Consider the following 22495-nt stretch of genomic DNA (forward strand, 5'->3'; position numbering starts at 1 on the left):
AATCATATCTTTATGCTATGGAAGATGAAGAGCTTCACTTATAGCCTCCTCTGAAAGGTAAGCCAAAGTGTTCCCTTCCTTGGATACGATCGATCTCGATTGTGAGTTATAATGGCGGGCACACTCGATCATCAGCTCATGACACTGGACTGCTGGAGGGAATCCTGCTGCCTTGATGATGCCACTTTCAATTATTCTCTTTGCGACAGGTGATGGCTTGCCAATGTAGGGGACTTCTCAAAACTTCTTCATACTGAAGTTTCCCAAGTTGGTATCTCCGATATTGCTCCATTTGGACACGATCCTGGTCTCGAATTCTTTGTTCTTCTGATCTTCTTTCATGAGAGCCGGGCGACTAGTAGATGCTCCTGCCTTTGGAGTTGCCATCTTGACACCTACATAACATTTCACAATTAGTTCTTAGGCATTATATCTTGAAGCATAGAAATATAGGGTAGAAAGGAAGATTAAAGATCTTAATTAGGAAACTTCATGATAAGTCTTGAGTTATCATTTCCTAATTAACTACACCAAACTTGGAATTTTCAAAACAAAAGTTCAAAATTCAAATCTTCAACAATGGGATTAGGATGACTTCGCCATACCTCCTCTTGAGTATTAAACTCTAAGAAATGATGCAAAAATAGGTGAATTTCGCTAGGCAAAACGTAGATCAAAGTTCTCCTTTGAATAAAATGCGCCTCCTTCTAGCCTTCACAAGAATCAACTTCACCTTAGTTAGCCTTCAACACTTAGAAGAAATTCGTTCCAAGTAAGCTCTATTTCGCACCTCCAATCAGCTCTCCAATTTTGCACTTAAAAGGATGATTGAATGAATGATTAAACTTGATCAAAGCATCCCTATTATATAGAGCGCTTACCCCTTGCTTCCTCTAGGCCGACTTGACAAAAAGAGGTAAAAAAAAAAAAAAAAATCTCCAAAAGGGGTGGCCGACTTGGTAAAATAAATAAAAATGAGACCTCAAGCGCTCCATATTTAATTTTAATTTAATAAAAAAAATTAATTTTAAATGCCTCCAAGATAGAAGTTCGATTTTTTAAGGCTTAAAATTAATCTATTAAATGCCAAAATGCTTTTAATTTAATGAGAATTTAAGTTTAAATTTTCAAATGCCTCAAAATTAGTAATTTTGGCGATCATTTTAAGGAATATCAATGCTCAATAATGTAAAAATGAAGGATATCACCAACTTCGCCCTAGACCTTCAGTGAAGGTCAGGAGCGATCTTTCAACTTTGCCCTAGCATACCTCCCTTTTTCGTCCAAAACGTCATCTAGGCATTTAAATGGCATTTTTTAACTGTGGTTTTGAGCTTGATTTCATTTGATCTCTAGGGGGAAAGTGCTATTAGGACTTTTTCACCTTGGACCCTTAGAGAGGGTCAGGAGCGATTTTTCAATTTTGCTCTTAATCCTTTATCTTTTAATTGTCAATTCTCCTTGTGGCTTCAAAGATTTTCGCTCTGGGCCTCCGGTGAGGGTTAGGAGCGACTTTTGCAATTTAAGCTAGGATCATCAAGCTTTGGAGGTAAATTCTTGTTCATCACGTTTTGGAGGACCTTTCCACCTTAGCACAACCTTGCCTTAGCGCAATCTTGAAGAGAAGTTGTTGGTTTTGCAAATTTCTCCCTGGGCCTTCAGTGAGGGTCAGGAGCGATTTTGAGTCCTTTTGCACAAATTCTTGATGACTTCAACTTCAAATTACCTTCAAGGCGTAGAATATCATTCTTCACTCCCTTTTGAGTCTTGGAAACAAAAAATATCATCTTGAAATACAAGGGAAGTGAGAATTCTTGGAAATTTCGCCCTGGACCCTTGGTGAGGGTCAGGAGCGATTTTCCCTATTGTCATCAAAATTTGCACTTTTAGCATCTCTATTCCACTTCAAGGCATTTCAAACACCGTTTCTAACTTGTGCCTAGGCTTAGCTTCGCTCAATTTTGGAGAAAAAAGTTGGATATTAGGTTTTTCGCCCTAGACCCTCAGAGAGGGTCAGGAGCAATTTTGCAAATTCAAGTTTATCCATCTTTTGTTAGCCCTCCAAATTATCTTCAACGGGCAGACCACACTTGCTTTCATCTATTCCAATCATAAAAATCACTTTGACCTAGCAAGAGATGTGCCTTTTAAAAATTTCGCTCTGGACCTTCAGAAAGGGTCAGGAGCGAATTTTATCCTCTAGACCAAAATGCTTCACTTTTCATCATGAAATGTCTTTGCTAGGGAAGATTTCATCTTGTTTCACGCTATGAATAAAAGTTCGTGTCCAAGGAAGGTCTAAAAATGTGCATATAAAGCATTTCGCTCTGGACCTTCAGAGAGGGTCAGGAGCGAATTTACTCCCCTTGGGCAGAACTCCTTCAATTCATCATCTTCAATCAAGTCTGGACACTTTATGACGCTCATTTCATCCTCCACCCTGCCTTTGATATCTCAATTTGACTAAACAAGGTCAGGAATGACTCCAATAAGTTTTTTCGCCTTGGACCTTCAGAGAGGGTCAGGAGCGATTTTGATGATTCCAACAAGATCTTTCATCATTTCAAGTTAAAACCCCTTCAGGCGGGTGGAGAAAGTCATTCATTTTCCATTCATGCCCAACACCTGGTCCTTTTTCACTGCAAGATGAGGGAAATCAAAATTTCGCCCTGGGCCTTCAGAGAAGGTCAGGAGCGATTTTTCCTTTAGCCTTCAAAATTCACCATTTTTCGTGCCTTCAAATCTTCAAAAGCATCAAGTTACGTCCATTCATCCCTCCTGGAGACCCTGCACAAAACAAATTAGAAAAGTTAGTGACAAATATGCCTTTAAATAACATTTTCGCCCTGGACCCTCAGCAATGGTCAGGAGCGACTTTTCCTTTTCAGGCATCATTTTGCTTTCAAAAAATTCATCAAAACTTCCCCAGGCATGAACACACCAAAATCCTCTTAAAACATCTCAACACTTGGCCAAAATTGTGAAGGAAATCCAGCCTACAAGGATTTTCGCCCTGGGCCCTGAGCAAGGGTCAGGAGCGAAATTGGCATTATCAGGCTCTTGATCTATTTCCTCACTTATTCAACTTAGCCCACTAGACTCACTTTCTTCACTGACTGTGCTTAACTGACTTAGACCAGGAAATAACTGGACCTTACCGTAAAGACCTTCAATCTAGACTTAACCTGAGACCTATTTGACTCCCCTGACAGGCTTACCTTATTTCACCAATCTCAATTCTTCAGGAAGACACTTAACAATTTTCCAAAATTTGACTGGACTTAGCTTGAATAACGTCATAAGGGACCCTTAAGGTCTAGCCCTAGCCCAGACAAACCACTCACTCACTCAAAACCCTAAAAGCAGAGAGAAGAACAAGCAAAACAAAAGCAAAAAGAGGGGGTCCCCATTCCAATGGGGCAATGTGTGAAATGGTCACAACACACGGGAAACACTTTCAGAGTTAATTTGTGCAATGACCTTTTCGTCCTCTCTTTGAGTTTCTTGTTTCGCTGGGTCGTATCTTTTAGAACATGCAACAATTAAGTCGACACAGGGCATGGCAGGTGGAAAACTAGTTGCATAAGCTAAACAACTTTGAAAGATTTTATCTCATGACAAGGTCCTTCCTTTTTGTTCAAGATCTTGTAGGAACTCTTCCAAGTTCAAGTGCTCAATTTTCGTGTCCTTCACTGCCACCCAAAGGTTTTTGATCCTGCTCTACATGGGCTCGAACTAGCTAGCTCACTTCATGAAAGCACAAGCGAATAACGAAAGTTGGTTCGGAAAACATTCGCCACCTCGTCGATATACTCATATGATGTGACATGCCTTTAATGCTGTATTTATTTCGCCGCTTTGAAAACGGTTCCTTCATCTACATATCTCTGTTTACAAGACAAATCAAGGTTAGTCCGTACAACTGACCCAACACAGTGGCAGCGCCCCGAAATCTGAGCAAGTCTTCACAAGTCGCTTGGTCGTGGAGAACACAAACTTCAGAACTCATGGTCGGGGTTTTTGGACTTTTGACAACCTGCATGCGAGCCATCAAAACACAAGACAGAGAAAAGGTCGGGCGATCCGGGACTTTTAAAAATCTACAACTTCGCAACCACGGTTAGAGAAAGTGAACTATGCACGATTAACTTCAGAATTACACAAGGACCGCGACTAAACACTCAAATTATTGAGGCAAACAAGGAGAACCTTGAGAAACAGACATGGGGGGAATCAACTAAGTCGTGATTTTAATTTTTAAAGGGTAATAGAATGTAATCCTTGTTGAATACTCGATCCTTTTGTTACTTAGAATGTTCATCCTTCCATCCTTCCTAGTATGGCTCGAACCTTGACCTTGCTTTGTTGGGTTTGAAGTCCTTCATCTTTGATTCGCCTCCTCAATGCCTTCTTCCCCTTGTGAATGCTCAATCTGAATGGGGGTTCTTTCATGTTGTGATGTCTTCTCTCCATCATTCCTCGCACTCACTCCCTACTTTAGACCTGAAAAAGAACATAATTTTAATCAAAACACCAGAAATGAAAACAATATTACACAAAGCTTATGCCTCCTAAAATCGTTTCAAATCTCGTCATTAATCTCCAAAGCTGGAACTGATGTTGCTCGACTTGTAATCTGATCAAATCATACTCAAATCAGAATGCCCTAGCTGGAGAAATTTGCCAAAATCAGGTCTGATTGCTAATTTTCCTTGATTCTTGATGTGAAAATCGTTGTCTAGGGTTTCAGTGGCGTCTTGTCAAATTTGTGATTTGAATCTCTGGTCCGCAAATGGTGTTGCTTCAGGTCTGCAACTTGTTGATGTTGTTTGAAATTCGCCTTTGATATTTGGTGAAACTCGCCTTAATATTGTTTGCAATTCACTTCTCGTTGATGATCAAACTCATATCTGCCTCGTATAGATCTTATTTTATTTGCTGGATTGATCTGCCTTGATTGGGATTGAATCAAATTGATAAGCAAATGAAATGCTCATCCATCTTATATAGGTGTTGAAGCTTGAGTCACAACTCTTGGCGTTTTAATTTCTAAGCATGCCAACCTTTCAATTTGCAGTTTAAATTTAAATTTGAAATACTTTTGTCTTCATGGAGGGCCGACTTACTTAGGTCTTGAATCAACACATCCCACTTTATTAAGCATGCTCCTTACTTGCCTCATGAAATTCATGGATTTTATCATGTTATGGACAAATTTTTCATCTAACCTGAAAGTTGTGGATTTCTCCAAGTCATGGATTTGAGCAAGTTGTACATTTCTTGAGGTCGTGAATTCCTCAAGGTCGTGGATTCTTTCAACTCATGGAAAATTTGTGCCTTCCACCAAAAACTCATGGATTTTGTGAGGTCGTGGATTTCTTGCACTCAAGGAAAGTTTGCTATTGCATCACTTTTTCGTGGATTTTACCTCATGAAAAATGCTCATCATGATTTTTCGTGGATTTTGAAGGTGCAAGGAAAAATTTAATCTTTTATCACCTTGTGATGGATTTTCTTCGTTCATTGATTGAAACTTGCTATCAACTCCACAATTTCGTGGATTTTAGGAGTATAAGTTCACTCTTTACCTTTCTGGCCTGGATAATTCTTTGATAAAGTCGTGGATTTTCCAAAAGCGTGGACAAATTTGCACATCTCTCTCCAAGTCGTGGATTTGGTGAGGTCGTGGATTTTTGCTTCTTATGGACAAATCTCTCATCTCCCCTCAAAGTCGTGGGTTTTGGGAAGTGATGGACAAATCTTGCATTTGATCATGAAGTCATGGATAAAATTGTTCACTTCAGCTCTCACCTATCTTGATCATTAAAACACCTTGGTCATGGATTTTGGAGGTTTATGGATATTATTGATAGTGCAACTCCTACTTGACCTAGCCCTCAATACCTCCAAGTCGTGGATTTCATCAAGTGAAGGATAAAAATGAAGGTAAAGTTGATTTGAGGCTAACTCCTCTTGTCTAAGCCCCTCTAAGCATTGAGTCACCAAAATCATGCATCTTGAAAAATTGATCACCTCCACTTGAGCATTGAGTCACTAAATTCATGGATTTGTGAAGGTCATGGATAGATTGATGATTCCACCCTCGCCTATCTTGAGCATTGAGCCTTTCAAGTTGTTGATTTGAGCGAGCCGTGGACAAATTTCTTCACCTCACCTCAAGGTGGTGGATTTCACCCAGTCGTGGGTTTGATGAGGTCATGAATTCTAGCAAGTCGTGGATTTCTCCACTTCATGGAATTTTCAGTTTCATCCACGCTTCGCCTCATCATGGTGTCAATTTTGTGTTTGGTGAGGATTTTACCCTTGAATTTCCTTTTGGAATCCGAAGGAAAACTAACCCATACTTGACTTGCATTTCTTCACGCATCTCTCATATTCACTTATCATCCTCCTTTGAGATACAGATTTGCTTGAGGATTATTCAATCACCTTGAGAATTCATCACGGAATTCATCCCTTGACTTAGCCATTTCTGGCCTGAAGGTTGCATTGTGAGCCCTTACTCAATGAAGACCTTGACTCCTATCCAATACTTAAGCACTTTGACAAAAGGAAGCTGAAGGTTGTTTGCTCATCTTAGTCCAAGACATGGAAATGCTGACTTGATCACATCCTGATGACAAGGTACCGTATCCTTTCACAAGGAAAAGGTTAGAGACACTAAACAAATGCCAAGCTAAAGATGACTAGGCTAACACAACTATGCTATCAAGCAAAAAATGCAAAGGGGGTCCCCATTTGCAATGGGGCGATGTGTGAAAACGTCACAACAGTACTCTAATGTCCCCTTTTTTGAATTAAATGAAGTTAGAAGACCTGAAGCCTATTTTAATTCCTCATGGGCTATAGTCTGGAGCATAAGTCTGGTACCAACTTTCATTGTAAATTATGTGCTCAAAACACTCATTTACTTATTTATAAACGGTCAAGGGGTAGTTTTGAGGGACAAATTGATGACAAAATTTTCCTGTAAAAACATCAATCTAAAACAATCCTATCATTATTTGCAAAACAGAGAAAATAAAACTACTTTAATGCAGTCTAATTCTAAAACAGTTAACTAAAGACAATTAGTCTAAAATAGACTTTCATACCAAGCTTTAGAATCTACTTTCTTCTTGATATAGGCTGATTGGGATAAAGCGGCACCATTCTTTTGTGTTGTTTTTCTTAAAAACACCTGTTTTGGTGTCATATATTGAATTTGGCTGATTGTTTATTAAAGTTGGAATTCTTTGGTGGCAGCACCACTCTAAAGGTGCACAACATTCATGTCATTAAACCTGGGCGCTGTTTCTTGTTGGTGTCCACCAATCTAAAATGCACTTGGCAATGATTTAGTGGTAGAGTATTGGTAAAAGTGCACTTGAAAAAGTTTTGAATTACTTAAGTGTATGGGCATGAGTTTAAAATGATTTTGCCATTACTCAAAGTTGGGCAGATTATCATGGTACACTGAAATCACATTTTGAAGTTGATACCATATTTTAGTTTTTTTGGCATGGATCACCAAAGGTCTTGCCACTTAAAGTGCCATTTCATATTGGCTTAGACACCATGACATTTCACATGGTCATCTTTTTGGGAGGAATTTAGACTTGTTTTTGCCATCTTTTAAATATGGATACATTTTTGGTATGGTTGTGTCACCACAAACTTGCACCAATATTACTGATCTGCTGTTCATCATCTAAAGGTGTGATTTTGAATTGTGTTTGACACTAATTGGATCATAGGCTCAATTTTGACATGGTTAAGCCACCTTGGAATAGCACCAAGTTCAAGTTGGACATTTTTTACTTCAAGGTGTACTCTCTTATGACTTGGCTGCAACTGCACTTATATTAAGTTTTTGTCATTTCATTCTTCTTTTTGTGTTGGAGCTTTCACACTACGAGGAAATTCATCATCTTCATTTGACATATCTCATCCTTGAGCAGTTTGGAAACTTTATTAATTGACAAGCTAGACCAAGGCTTTGATGACTCCGCATTTTGACAAGAAGGAAATCTTGGTTTATGATGACAACATGACAAGAATGACATGGTCATTGACTACAATCTTGACTAAAGGCAATGTTTTGTAGGGGTATTGACACCACACAAATAAGCTTCTGTTTGGCTGTATGAGTTTTTATATTTTACACTACATCCTTTGCAAACCCAAACATATCCCCCACCTCTTGGAACTTGCTATATTATGTGAATCTACATGTTTGTTTGGAAGTATGGTTGGCCAACCCAACTTGAACTGGCTGCCATTGTAATCCCTATCACAAGAAGTTTTGGAAAACAACACATTTCTAACAAATGAAAACAAAAAATATAAACATGCAAACTCATATAATATTTTGAACATAGAGCAATGAAAACAAAACAGTAACAAGAGTTTTGTTTGTAAAAGGAAAGATGATAAAAACCAAAAAAACTTAACTCCAATCCAAAAATATTGCTACATGATCTCCTTGGCAATGAATGGGCTCTTGCACACACAATAATGATACTCCAATTGCTTTGGAACCTTCAGTGATCAATCTTGAATGCTATTTGTGCAATGACAATCAAGAATGAAAGTTCAAGGATGACATGGTCATTGACTACAATCTTGACTAAAGGCAATGTTTTGTAGGGGTATTGACACCACACAAATAAGCTTCTGTTTGGCTGTATGAGTTTTTATATTTTACACTACATCCATTGCAAACCCAAACATAGCCCCCACCTCTTGGAACCTGCTATATCATGTGAATCTACATGTTTGTTTGGAAGTGTGGTTGGCCAACCCAACTTGAACTGGCTGCCATTGTAATCCCTATCACAAGAAGTTTTGGAAAACGACACATTTCTAACAAATGAAAACAAAAAATATAAATATGCAAACTCATATAATATTTTGAACATAGAGCAATGAAAACAAAACAGTAACAAGAGTTTTGTTTGTAAAAGGAAAGATGATAAAAACCAAAAAAACTTACCTCCAATCCAAAAATATTGCTACATGATCTCCTTGGCAATGAATGGGCTCTTGCACACACACAATAATGATACTCCAATTGCTTTGGAACCTTCAGTGATCAATCTTAAATGCTCTTTGTGCAATGACAATCAAGAGTGAAAGTTCAGCAAGTGTATTTAGTTTGTCTTGTGTTTTCAAAATGAGAATAACGTGTTCATTTTTTCTTTAAGGTCTTTAGAGGTCAATTTTAGGGTTCAGTTTCATCTTTTTAGGTAGAATAACAAACCTAGGAGTTCAAAATAAGGAAAAGAAAATGAAAAGAAAAAAAGGCACCTGCTTCTTCCCAGATTCACTGCAGGTATTGTAGAATATATTCAGGTTCGCTCAGATATGCTGCAGAGTGAACCTAGATGTATCTAGATCTGTTTTGTAGGACCCCACCTGGACTCATAGGTGACAGAGACCAGAACCTTGATGGGGAATGAATGAAACCCAGTTCAAGGGGTTTCCTGATTGAACTGGTAACAAAGGCTACACTTGTTTGACTTTATTCTGATGTCAAGTCCAACAAACTGATGTGTGAGATATCTTTGTGTGTATTTTTGTTCTCGTTTTCTTTTTGTCTTAATGACAGACAACTTTTTTCTATTGGTGGATATCATTGTGTGCTTTTTATTTCCTTTTTTCCTTTTGTTTCAACCACAGGAAGTTTTTGTGCTGGACTTTCAGTCATCTGATCATGGAAGCATGGAATTTCTTGTGTGCCTTATTATCAAATGATTATTTCCTCTCTTTTAAGATAGGCCAAAATTCATGTTGCTTTGGTTTCATCTGTTTTGAAGGGTTTGTCCTTAAGATATTGTTTCCTTAACCTGTTTTTCAGTTTTTCTGCAATATGATCGTCACCATACCTTTTAAAATATTCCCAGTTAATATCTCAGTATAGGCCAAGAAGATGCTTCTTTCTTTAAGAAACCTCAGAGGATACAGGTTATACAAATGCTGGTTAGAACAACATATTCAAGAGTTGTTTCTCCTACGATTTAGCATATTTTGATTTTTTTTTCCATAAAGGAAGAGGAAATGTTGGACTTGTAATAGACTGATGAGAAATTTTGACCAGTCTTTGCATTTATGATGTTGCTGCTTTGATTTTTTTTGTGATTATTTATTTTAGGCAATGAAAGATATTTGAATTCTCCATAATTTGTAACATGCCTCTTAGCTAACTTTTCCTTGTCTTATTATTAAGTAGTGATTTTAAATCTTGAAAAAGTGTATTGCATTCCTAAAAATAATATATAAGGCATCCATTACTAACATGATTGTCTTCGCAGGCCCATCTTTGGATTATGATATTTAGCTATGTGGGGAACTACTTTTGGACACATTACTTTTTTAAAGTTCTTGGAGCATCATACACTTTTCCCTCTTGGAGAATGAATGACGTAAGGTTCATCCTCATTTGTTGTGAAAAATTACTATCTATGAGGGCTTCTAACTTTCATTTTTTCTCTGCTAAATATTTTAAGGAATAATCTGGAATTTCTAAGATGGGTTATGTAGAAATTGATTAATTCTAGATTAGTTGATAGGAATGAATCATATTCCTTTCAGTGTGTGGATGGAAATGTGAATAGCGTTTTCAATGATGAGGAACTTAGGCATATTCATAACATGTTTTACAAGGGCCTTTTCAATTCAATTTTTCCTTGGATTTAGTGCATTGGAGGGTCAATTTTGAACTTATAAATCTATTGTTATTATAGAGTTCTTACAGATATGCTATAATGATTTTTGTAGATTCCTCACACAACATTTTTCTTGGCACATGTATGCTTTTTGTTCTACCATGCTGTCTCCAATATTACTCTTCGGCGGCTAAGGCATGCAATTTCAGAATTACCAGGCTATATGCAGTTTGCTATTGAGGCTGTTTGGATATTCACACTCTCATATTTCATAGCATTCCTAGAGACTTATTCCATTGCAAATGTAAGTTTCTTTTGTTCTGCTGCTTTACTTGCTTGAATTTTATCTAATATTTGGCATTGTAAACATCCTCTTGTTTTTTTTGTTTTGCTGTGAATTGTGTATAATTTAAATAAAGTGAAGAAAGTATCTCTAGATGTAATGAAGTTAAATTCTCCTTCAAAATTCTTTACTTTGCATACTGATCACTGGAGACTTTGAATTTCAGGATCAAGATTATATGTAGCAACATATATGGTAGTTTAGATTCAAAATTAATTTGATTTTTTGTTGAATTAATATTATTTTTGGAGCACCAAGGCAAAACCTGACGAAACATATTTTTTCTTCTGAAATACTTACATTAATATACCAACACTTAGAAGATAAGAAGATAATAAGTGTCACATGCAAAGCAGTGCATAACAATTTCACATAAAGATACAATGCCACCAATAGAACGGTATCTGAAAAGTCCTTGTTGTGACGTCTTCACACATCACCCCATTGCAAATGAGGACCCCCACTTTTCGCTTTTTAGAGTGGGCAATTTTGCGTTTCCCGTGCCCGAGTCTCAGAGTTTTGATCATGCCTAGTGCCATGTAGGGTTTTTGAAGTGTTAGGATCAAGTTGCAAAAGATGATATTTTTAATGATCCTAAGTTTTGTCTAAGTGTAGACATATTGAACGTTAACGTGTTTTTAAACACACGCATCAGTGATTTTAAATTGCCAAGATATTCACAGACCTTTTGGAGTTGTTTTTTCGCTCCAAAGTTATTATTTAAATTGGTTTCGCACTTTATTCCAATATTTTCCTAGCGTTTCGCTCATATTTTTGGAAAATTAGTCTAAGTCCAGTTAAATTTAAAGTCGTTGAGTGATTTTGAGTGGTTAAAATGCTAAAATCCTAAGGGAAATCCATATTCCAAGGGTTAAAGGGTCAAAATCCATGTTAGAGGTGATTTTCCCCTCACATTCCAGACTACCCAACCCATTCCTCCACTCAAAATCCACACTACACATGGGTTTCCCTTGAAATCCATACTGGCTACTAATTTCCCCCACTGTTTATCCACACTTGGGTTGAATTTCCCCTGGAAGTGCTAAAATTTGGCTAAGTGTCAGGATTTATCCAGATTGCCATCGAATTTCCCCTGGGAGTGCGGACTAGAGTGCAAGGATGATTCCATGCCTGGGTCGATTTTCCACTCGGATTTTTTTGACGACTTAATAAGGATTTTTGTTCGGATTTTTATCCAGACGGATCGATTTTCCACTGGGAACATTATGAAGAGTTTTGAGTCTGGATTTTCATCCAAGCTGAGGTCGAATTTCCACCAGGGAGGTATTTTTTCCAGCTAAGTGAGTTTTGAGTGTGGATTTTTGTCCAGACACCTATCGAATTTCCCCTGGAGGTGATTTTTTGCAAATTGAGTGCATTTTTGTCAAGATTTTTGTCCAAACTCACATCGAATTTCCCCTGGGAGGTTTTTTGTGTGCATTTTGATGAAATTGAGAATGGATTTTTATCCAAGCATGGGTTGAATTTCCCTTATGGGGCAAATTTTGACACTTAAGTGATTTTTGAAGGGATTTCTCAATCCCAACTGATAGCGATTTTCCCCCTGGAGGCTTTATTCTGGATTTAAATTGCAATATATTAATAAATAAGCCCCATTTAATTGCTTTTAAATAATTATTAAGTGATTATTTAAAATTTAAAAGCAAATTTAATAACTTGCAATAATTATTAAATGTTTGAACCTTCTAGAAGCAAGTTAGGTTTTCACCAAGCAAGTATTTATACAAGTGTTCTATCCCACATTGCTTGTGTGGTGAAAGTGAGAGGTGAAAGCAAGTATATGAGAGGAGACTTAGCATTATTTTATTATTATTTCTTCTAGGTGTCACCATGAAAGCGATTTTTCTCCAAGTTGGGTGAATTTTAGCAAATGATTGAAGTGAAGTGTTGGGTTGAGGATTTTTTCCTCTATTTTTTCCAGCTTGTTGATCTATTCCCCTTTGCTGCCATTAAAGACCAGTTCCAGATTTTCGATTTTTGCTAAGTTTGGCGATTTTTCCAAATTTGGCACTTTTTGGTGAAACGTGGCGATTTTGTGTTTGGAGACTTGGGCGATATTTTTCTCCATTTTTTGCTTGCTGTTCCAACCTCCATTGTTGCAGATCCGAGCTGCCATTGAAGACATTTTCATAATTTTGGAATGGCACCATAGCTGGGAAAATTTCGATTTTTATTTGGGAGTGTTTTGTGCCATTGTTTGGGGTGATTTTCTTCATGCTTGGTGGCTGCCATTATTTTCAGACCTTGCTGGGCGCCGTTGCTTGGAGTGATATGACCTCCATTGTTGGCTGGGAACACATTTTCAAAATTATTCTTCATTGCCCAGCTCATCCACACTCAGGCGATTTTGGTTAAGGGCTGTTTGGAGGAGTTTTCAGTGCATTTTCAAGGGCTGCCATTGTTGTTACAGTCTGAAACTCCATAGTTGCAGGTTGTCTTCAGACTGATTTTCATTTCCAACCACTTGCCAACTTGGAAAATTTCACTTGGGCGTCATTTCTTATGAGTTTTTTGGGCATTTGGTGGAGCTTCCATTGTTGATCTAAGTCTGAAACTCCATTTTCAGATTTGCCTTCAGACTTAGATATTTTTTTACCAGCCCTTTGTTTGTGCCCAGATTTGACAAACTTCACTTTCGGAAGGTGAAATTCATCAAATACAGGTGTTTCCTATGACTGCGACAAGTTTAAATGACTGATTTATTAAAGTTGCAGGTTGTCTTCAGACATTGGGCAGCCATTGTTGGACCTTGGAAGGGTGTCTTCAGACTTTAAGAACTAAAAATCAGACTTTTCCACACCCTTTTCCAAGCATTTTCAGAATTGTGGTATACTTCCAAGCACCATTTTTGACATTTTTTTGAGTATACCAGGTTGTCTTTAGACTGAAACTTCATTTCCAACCACATAGTTGTGCCCATATGTGACCATTTCTGAGTTTTGAAGGTCAAAATAATTCAAATGCAAGGATGTGACATGGCTGTGACCACTTTCAGCCATTGATATTCATCATTTTCAGTGTGTCTTCAGACTTTTTGGAGCCATTTTCAGACTTTCAAAGGGTGTATTCAGACTTAAGAATCAGAAAATCAGACTTCAATACACCATTTTCTGAGTATTTTCAGACATTGGAGGGCATATTCAGACTTTGTCCTCAGAAAATCAGACTTTTATTACAACTTTGATATAAAAAATCAGTCACTTTCTGAGTGTTTTCAGACCTCCAAGTTATATTTCCAAACCTGGACATTCATTTTTGGGCTCCAAATATTTGATTTTCTGAGTTTACATGGGTGTCTTCAGACTTAGCAATTATGATCAGACTTATCCTAAGTCTGAAAATCGGTTTTTCTTAAGGGGAATTTTCCAAACTTTAATCCGGACCTTCATATTTTCCAGAATTGGTGTTGCAATTTTCTAAGACTACCTATCACATGTTTGGACAAATGTCAGGAACAAAGTCCTGATGGTGTCTGGATTTCCACTCCATGGAATGGTGATCCAGTCAACACAAGATTTTCAAGGACAATGAGTCCGGATGAGGGTCGGATTTCCACTGCAGGGCGGAATACCAAAGGAAGGAAGTTGTCCAGATAGGCATCAAATTTCCACCAAGTGAAGAATGGACAAGGATAATGCGGATGGTTTTGAGGAATGATCAATCCATATGCGGATGAATTTCCCACCAAGGTTGAAGTTAAGTTTATCATACTAGTGTTTGATTCAATGCTTATTTGTTTTGCATGACTGTTACGAGGAAAGGAAGCATGATCAAGGCTTGAAGTGAAGGAGGATGCACGCAATGCGGATAGGGAAGATCAATACTTCAAAGATTGGATGGGGATTTCCGGACAGAGATTCCAGAAGGTGAAGATGAGGACTAGATCAATCATGAAGAAGACTTCACCTTGATGATGAATAAATGAATGAAGGCGAGTTCGAGACATGAGCACAAGGGATTTCATATCAAGAAATCTGGAACTACATCAAGGAATTCCAATGTCAAAGTGTGTCAAGGAAGGATTTCAGGATTCCAAGATTGGGAAATTTTCCAAACATAAGGAGGGAACAGTTCGTGGAATTCCTTAACATAAGGATGGAATGCAAAGTATCATAAAGGATTCCAAACATTGTGAAGATGAAGAATGTACAAGGCAAATTGATTAAGTGTGCAACATAAGCTGATGTGGCATCCTAGTCACCATCCGTTCAATCAAAGGGTGCCAAGTCAACATTCATTCAGGGAGGGAATAGGTGACACATGGCGCTACATCAAATATTATTTATCTTACCTACCCTCGTTTCTTATTGGCCAATGTAATGGTGGTTGTACAAACCCTAATTAGGGTTTTATCTTGTAATCTTGGTCGTTGATCTTAGATCAATCTGGGCCATCCATTTTGTAAGAGACTCTATATATGCCTCCTTGTCTCTCATTTGTAAGAGAGAGTTTTTGTAGAATTGTTGGTATATGCTGCAGCTATTTGAATGCTAATCATTGTTCAATTGTTGGTGATTTCGCTCTTCAAATGTTGTCTTTGCATTCATGGTTCTCAATTCCTCCAAGTTAGATTAGAAATTAGATTAGAATTTATTTTCATGTCTGTTAGATTGAGTGGAAGATTTGTTGAGTATATTTGTGTGGAATCCTTAATCCATACCACTAGCCTCTTGCCGCTGGTAAGTGCGCCTTGTGTGGTCAACTGGAGTTTGAGTAAGCATAACTTCAACTATTATGCTGCCGTTGACAAGCATCAACTTGGATGGTGTCTACGTTTGATGGTAATAGTCTGAAAATCATTAAGTATACCTTAGATGATTGCACTAAGCTTGTGTCAATACCTGATTGTGAGACCTTGCCTGGTTTGATTCCACTAGATCCATTCATCATTTCCTACATTCCTAGGATTAGAAAAGATTTCCTGAACCCTATTCTTTTTCCCCTTTTTTAGTAAGAAGTAAATCTAGAGCCATATTGATAAATCCTAAGTTATCGGCATATTTATCCTGATCCATGATAAGATTGAGCATTCATGTACAACGTAAGTCCCCTTGTGATTCCAGCATTATCACATCAAACCATTGAACTTATCCATACGTCAAGACCTGACATTTCGTAACCTTGGAGTTGTCTCATTTGATCGTGAAGCATAGCATATGAGAGACTTTGTTCAAGAGAGGATAAAATACCTTGGTATTTTATTCTGTGTTCGCATGTGCATAAAAAACACATCAACAATCCTCACCAATGCATGAGCAAAGTGGTACAAAAGACTAATTTTATAGAGCAAGCTCAGCTACAAGGGAGCATTAAGGAAGTGCATAAGGAACCCCTTCGTTGAAATAATAGCTAATTCGGATTACCTTGCAAATCAAATACATGTAACTTTTATTATTTGTATTGGGCTGGGCTCAAACACATAATGTAACTTGTGCAAACTTAAGTTATATTTGGCTGGGACCAAAACATATATTGTAACGTGTAGGCCCCAAAGCTGGGCGGTAAAATATAAAAGCAAATTATGTTTTATTTTGGCGCCAAGGATCAAGTCGGCTGGGCCAAGTTGAAGGGTTGAGACTCAACCTCCCTTCCAATACACAATGTGAAAAATCATGATACCATTTTCATCCCTCTGCTTTATGCAAATTATCTACAGCAGCGAACTTCAGCGAATTGTGCTCATCAGTCTGCGATTTGTCTACTAGGCTGGGCGAAGATCTTTTGGGCTGCCAAATTTGCCTTAGGTTTGCTGGAGTGTGTCAAGGCTGCCCAAAGGCTGGCTAAGGTTGACAGCGATCTGCACATCAACTTCCAGACTAAGATAAGTTTACCATAGTTGATTTATGCCTTAGAAGAGTAAACTTGTAATCTGCTATTGTGATTAATCAAATCAGATCTGAGATTATTGTTCCTGGGTTTTTTCCTCCAAGAGGGAGGTTTTTCCAAGGTATCACTGTGTTATGTGTGCATTTGTGTTTATTTGTTCTTTATTGTCGATCGTATTGCTAAGATTAAAATAAAACTAACATGGTACCAGAGCTTTAGGTTCATTCTAAGTAATCAGATTAATAGTAAGCTTTCACCTTCAATTTGCTGTTTTATTTTCAAGATGGTGACAGGTCTGAAAGTAGAGGATAAACTTGATGGGGCTCTTAATTTTACCTCTTGGAAGGTTCGTGTTCTCCTTGCCCTTTAGGAGATTGATCTGCTGCAGTTCTTAGAATATAAGGATCTGCTTGAGCCCTCAGATCCAGAAGAGTTAAAGCATTTCAAGAAGAATGCTCTTAAGGCCAAGAAGTTCCTAATTGATTCTGTAAAGGATCATCTTGTCCCAATCATCTCCAAGTTGCCTTCAACCAGGGAGATGTTTCACACTTTGGGGCAGAGTTGCTAGGCCTTTGCAGCTTATATGGAATGGTTATATGTAATGACATGAAGAATTGTCCAAGATCTAATAGTATTACTTGCAAGACTTACAATGGGCAAAGTGTGGTTGATTATGTGATATTCTCTCAGAACTCTATTTCTAGGTTGATGAACTTCGATATTCAGAGCTGTCCCATATTCACAACGCTTTGAAAGTATGTAAGCCATCTAAACCTATGAAGAAAGTTTCAAATACTATTCTAGCTAATCCTTGGTATGATGAAGAGTGCAAGGCTGTGAATAAATCGTTTAAAGGGAAGGATTCAAACAGGAAAAACAAGAGAATATACAAACAATTGATAAAATCTAAAAAAGAAAATTATGTAATCTCAAGGAGGAAGGAATTAATCGCTTTGGGGAAACACAATCACAAAGGATTTTGGAGGGAGCTACAAATCAAAAGGAAACAAATAGAAAATAATATCATCGATGCCCAATGGTTAGAATATGCGAAATTTCTTTATGAACGAACAAATGAGAAAAGTAACCCACCCACAATTGACACTTCAGTTGAGCTTTTCTTAGTAATCGACATCAAGCAAGGTATAAAGAATTTGGCAAGTGGTAAAGCACAAGATATTGATGGTTTACAAGTAGAATATTTAAAGTGGGGAGTGGATCTCCTAGCTCCACATATCAAGAAGATCTTTAATGGTGTTACTCAAAACATCTTTCTGGTTGAATGGACAACTAGTGTTATTATTCCTCTTCATAAAATTGGAGACATTAACAACCCCTCTAATTACTGTACTATTATGGTTAACCCTCTCTTTGGGAAGCTTTTTGGGAGCATGATAGAGCGTAGAATGAGCAACTGTGTGATGTCCCCTTCTTGTTGACATCAGACTTTCAATCAGATTAGCCTATCATACTGACCCTTGTAGGCTAATGAGGATGGTTAGAGGGTCTACTGAGGATTTTTATCTTCTCTAGTGTTCAGTATACTTCAGTTTGGTCTTTGTTTGGCATCATTCGGACTTCGTTCGCTATGGTATTGCTATACTTACTATTTATAGTAAGTCTTGGGTTGTTTGAGAAGGACCCTTTCTATTTTTAGCAGGGGTGTATGGTCACATGGGGAAATGCAAGGTGGACTCCCATTTCAGATGGCACAGAGAAATATTAAGTATTTTGGGAGATATTAATGTTTATGTAGCCAAATTAATAATAAATTATTTAATAAGGTGAAAATAAACTTATAACTTAACGTTATAACGTGAGGGTCTAGGCGTCATGAGAAGGGGGCCAAAATATTAATTAATTATGTGCACACAACCCAAGGTCGATACTTTATTTAATGATTGCAATTTAATGAAATAACATTTAATGTTATTAAAAGTGCTTTTAAGGAGAAAATCGAACTTCTTGAGGAATATATATGTTGACATAAAGAAGTTCGAACCATTATTATTTGGCATTCAATTTTCATGACTTGTGGAGAGCAGAGACCAAGGGTTTCAGTTTTCATCAGCCATTGGAGAACGGGAAAATCTTTAGTGTTGCAGCCATCTGAATTGATGAAATGTCCAGTGAATTTGGCATCCAGAGGGAGCTTCATATAGAGGTTCCATTTGTGCAGATTGGTGAGGAAATACAAGGGTTGTACAGTTATTTGAAGGGATTACATCTGCAGATTGAAGGACTGATCAGAACAGCCATCTCACACATTGCCTGGCACATTTTCCAAGGAGGTACGACCTGCACTCTTTCAGCTACAGCAGGAGCTAGGAGGAGCACTAAGACTAAGGGGTGATTTTGACCAAGGAGTGTTCTATAAATTCCAATAAAATTAAGGAAGGGGTGCCTTTCAATGGAGAAACCATCAGCAAACAACACAAATGTAAAATCATTCATTTTGGAGAGGAATCGATTCATCTAGGATCTGCTTTTTAGCATAAATTGTACGATTTGTATTTATCATTCCTTGAACAAGCTTGGCATTATCAATTGCAATCGATTCATCTAGTCATTTGGCATTTGCTTTTTCAATCAAACTATTGCAAAAACACAAAATTTTTATAAAACTACAAAATCAAAAACAAATTCAATAGCAATGTCAGAGGTTAGAACTTGTGGAGTTCTTACAAAATGGGTAGAAAAAGAGGGAAAAAGGGCAAGAGTTCAGGCTGGTTTCTGACCTAAACACTCCACTGTTGACCACTGCATCACTTTAAGGCACTTAATTGAAAATCTTTCGACACTGTCCCTAGGGACAAGCTTTGGCACAAAATGGAAGAACTCGGGGTACCAGAGGAGTGTAAAGCTGTCGTCCACAACCTTTATGAGTAGGTTAAAGCCAAAATCAAAACTAAAGAGGGTATGTCTGAATGCTTCAGTAGTGACATCGGGGTCAAACAGGGATGCCCTTTATCTCCCACATTGTTCGGTATTCAGTTGGCAGGATACGTGGTAAAGTTGCTCCTATATGCTGATGACCTTATTCTTATTGCAAACTCGACACAAGGTTTGAGAGAACATTTGAAGGCTCTTGAGCTCTTTTGTCAAGAGGTTGGGATGCAAGTGAATACCAGCAAAACCAAAGTCATGATCTTTTCTTTGAAAAGGAAGAAGCAACAAGTTAATTTTATTTTTGAGGGCAGCCCCTTGGAGGTAGTAATGGAATACAAATACTTAGGAATTGATTTTCACAATAGGCTCAACTGGGAGACATGTAGATCAAATAGGATTCAAGGAGGATGGAAAGCCTTATACCTTCTTCAGAACAATTGTAGGAAAGCTGAGTTGTGGGATTGGAAGACTAAGAAAACTCTTTACGGCTTGTTAGTAGTTCCAATTATCCTTTACGAGTGTGAAGTTTGGGGGAATAGCATGTCAAACCACAAATGGCGACAAATAGAAAGAATTCAAAAGCATCTAATCACTAGCAGTCTCAAAGTCAAATCAATGATACCTTGTGAGATTCTTTTAGCAGAAGCTGGTATGTTCCCAATCGAGGCCTCGACGGTAATTCGTTGTTATCCTACTTAAAAAAGAATGAAAATATGGATAAGCACCGCTGACCCAATATAATTGTTGAAGAGGAGGTAACCTCAAGGAAGAAGACGTGGAAGAAACAAAACAAGTGGATGAACAAGTGGGACATAAATCTGCATGAATGTCCTAGCACTAAAGAGGAGGTTAAAAAGTGGGTACTAGAGAAATTCAGGAATACGATGTGGATAAAGCAGTTAGGCAGGAAAAAAACATACTATATCAAAGAATTTAACCATACTTGGGAACATGATGAAAAAGCTTATTTGAGATCTACGATCAACGAAAAGGCCAAAATTTTATTTTCTCAGCTCGGGACTGGTTCTCATCATTTGAGATTTGAAATTGGCAAGTGGAAGGTGCCCAAAGAAGAGTTGGAAGAGAGGACGTGCATTTTTTGCAGCAAGAAGAGGTGGAAATCGAATGGCATTTCATCAAGGAGTGCGCAGCGTATGAGGATCTTCGCAGTCAGTTTGAGGAGGCATCACAAAATAGCAAGTTTCTTACTCAAGATTCATAACAGAAGAAACAACATGGAAAGGAACTTGAACATGGGCTAATTTTGGTTCTTGGTCCCTTAGACCGTTGGGTCTTGTGGACGTCATTAAAATTCCTTCCTTCATTCATTCAAAAATGAAAACTATAAAAATAAAATAAAACAATATTGAATTTAATAATATTAAAAGTAAATGTTAAACTCTTTAGTAGCAATTTAATTTGACTAAAAATAATACTTGATATTTTTTAACGTTACAAACATATTTTATTAAAAAGGTCGCACTCTAGTAATATGCCATATTTGTAACATAAAAAATATGTGCACTCCAGAAATTCCCAGTCTAGAAATTTGCACCCCAGAATTTTGTCACATAATATGTGCCCTTTCTTCAACTCGAAAATAACTCAAAATTTGTACTCTAGATTAATCCGAAAACCCTAAAAGCACATTTTGTAGGAAAAACAAAGCCCTTGTTGTCGGGTAATTATGTCATATCGTAATTAGAATGTTAAGTGTGTTAAGGGTCAGTGGTTACGTGATGGTTGCCAACAGTTGGCACCGAGCAACCTGTACCGACACCTATATATATGTACTCGGGTTTCTATTTCAGTGTGTGAATGTTGCTTAAGGAAACCATGTTTTGAATGTACTAACATTTTGGAATCAATGAATACAGACATATGAGTTCTTCTTACTTACATACTCGTGTACTGTTACATTTCCTATATCTCTGTACTGTTATGCACTGAATGCACACACACCCCGCAGGGGCAAAACATTTGGAGCCGTTGCCCAGTTAAACCTGGGAATGATGGGAGCACACTACATGGAACGACGATAATGGGACAACCATTGAGCGAGGGGACAAGTAGCAATCCCGAGGAAGAGCCGAAGGAGTTATTCAAAGGAGAAAGGGCACTGACAAGGGGCTTCACCTGTATCTTACAAGTATCAATCGAAACTTACGTACGAAGGGAAGCCACGATGGAGGACGTCCCTGAGAGCGCCGTGTGCAGTGCCCTTGGCATAAGTCTGGCGGTGAACCGGTTGATGAATAACCTACCTAACCTGTTGGCACAACCATTTCTTGCCCTACAAACTCGATGAGAGGAAACTTGCCGTGAGAACAGTCGGCTACAAATTTTACAACAATTCGAAGAGAGGAGTTGACGGGAGGAGGAGGAACGTGACAAAGGCCGCTGACGAACCTTCCACTTGATGGAATGCAGGAATTGATGCCCGTGACGTTGAACAAAGACAAATTGTGTACCGAAGAGACAAGAGGAAGACAGGCACGAGGCAGTAGCGAGGGCACTAAGGTTGGAGCAACAAGCCGAACAAAGGAGAGGACTGAAGAAAATTGCCGAGGAAAGAAGTGGAGGGAATGGTAATGATGGCTCCACTGGCGAGGGCCAAGTTTCTGTATTGATAGAAACCACTAGGAAGCAGTTGGGGGACCTTTCCCTCACGTTGGAGGAGATTGGAGACGAGAGTACAGTAGAGCCGTAGACGTCATTTAGAGGTGACGAGACCAGGAGAGAAAAGGAG

At 38.0% G+C, this 22495-nt stretch overlaps 1 protein-coding gene across 3 annotated transcripts in view; it reads left to right on the forward strand.

The window, feature by feature from the left end:
- LOC131042902 (cycloeucalenol cycloisomerase) overlaps nucleotides 1–22495 on the forward strand; it is a 156760-nt gene that overhangs the window by 65089 nt on the left and 69176 nt on the right. For all 3 annotated transcript variants that reach the window (XM_057976233.2, XM_057976231.2, XM_057976232.2), the window contains exons 6-7: nucleotides 10314–10424; nucleotides 10780–10971. In XM_057976233.2, the coding sequence (XP_057832216.2) occupies nucleotides 10314–10424; nucleotides 10780–10971 (303 nt within the window). The remainder of the gene's footprint in view (nucleotides 1–10313; nucleotides 10425–10779; nucleotides 10972–22495) is intronic.

The sequence above is a fragment of the Cryptomeria japonica genome, chromosome 1 (genome assembly GCF_030272615.1).
Source record: "Cryptomeria japonica chromosome 1, Sugi_1.0, whole genome shotgun sequence".
NCBI lineage: Eukaryota > Viridiplantae > Streptophyta > Pinopsida > Cupressales > Cupressaceae > Cryptomeria > Cryptomeria japonica.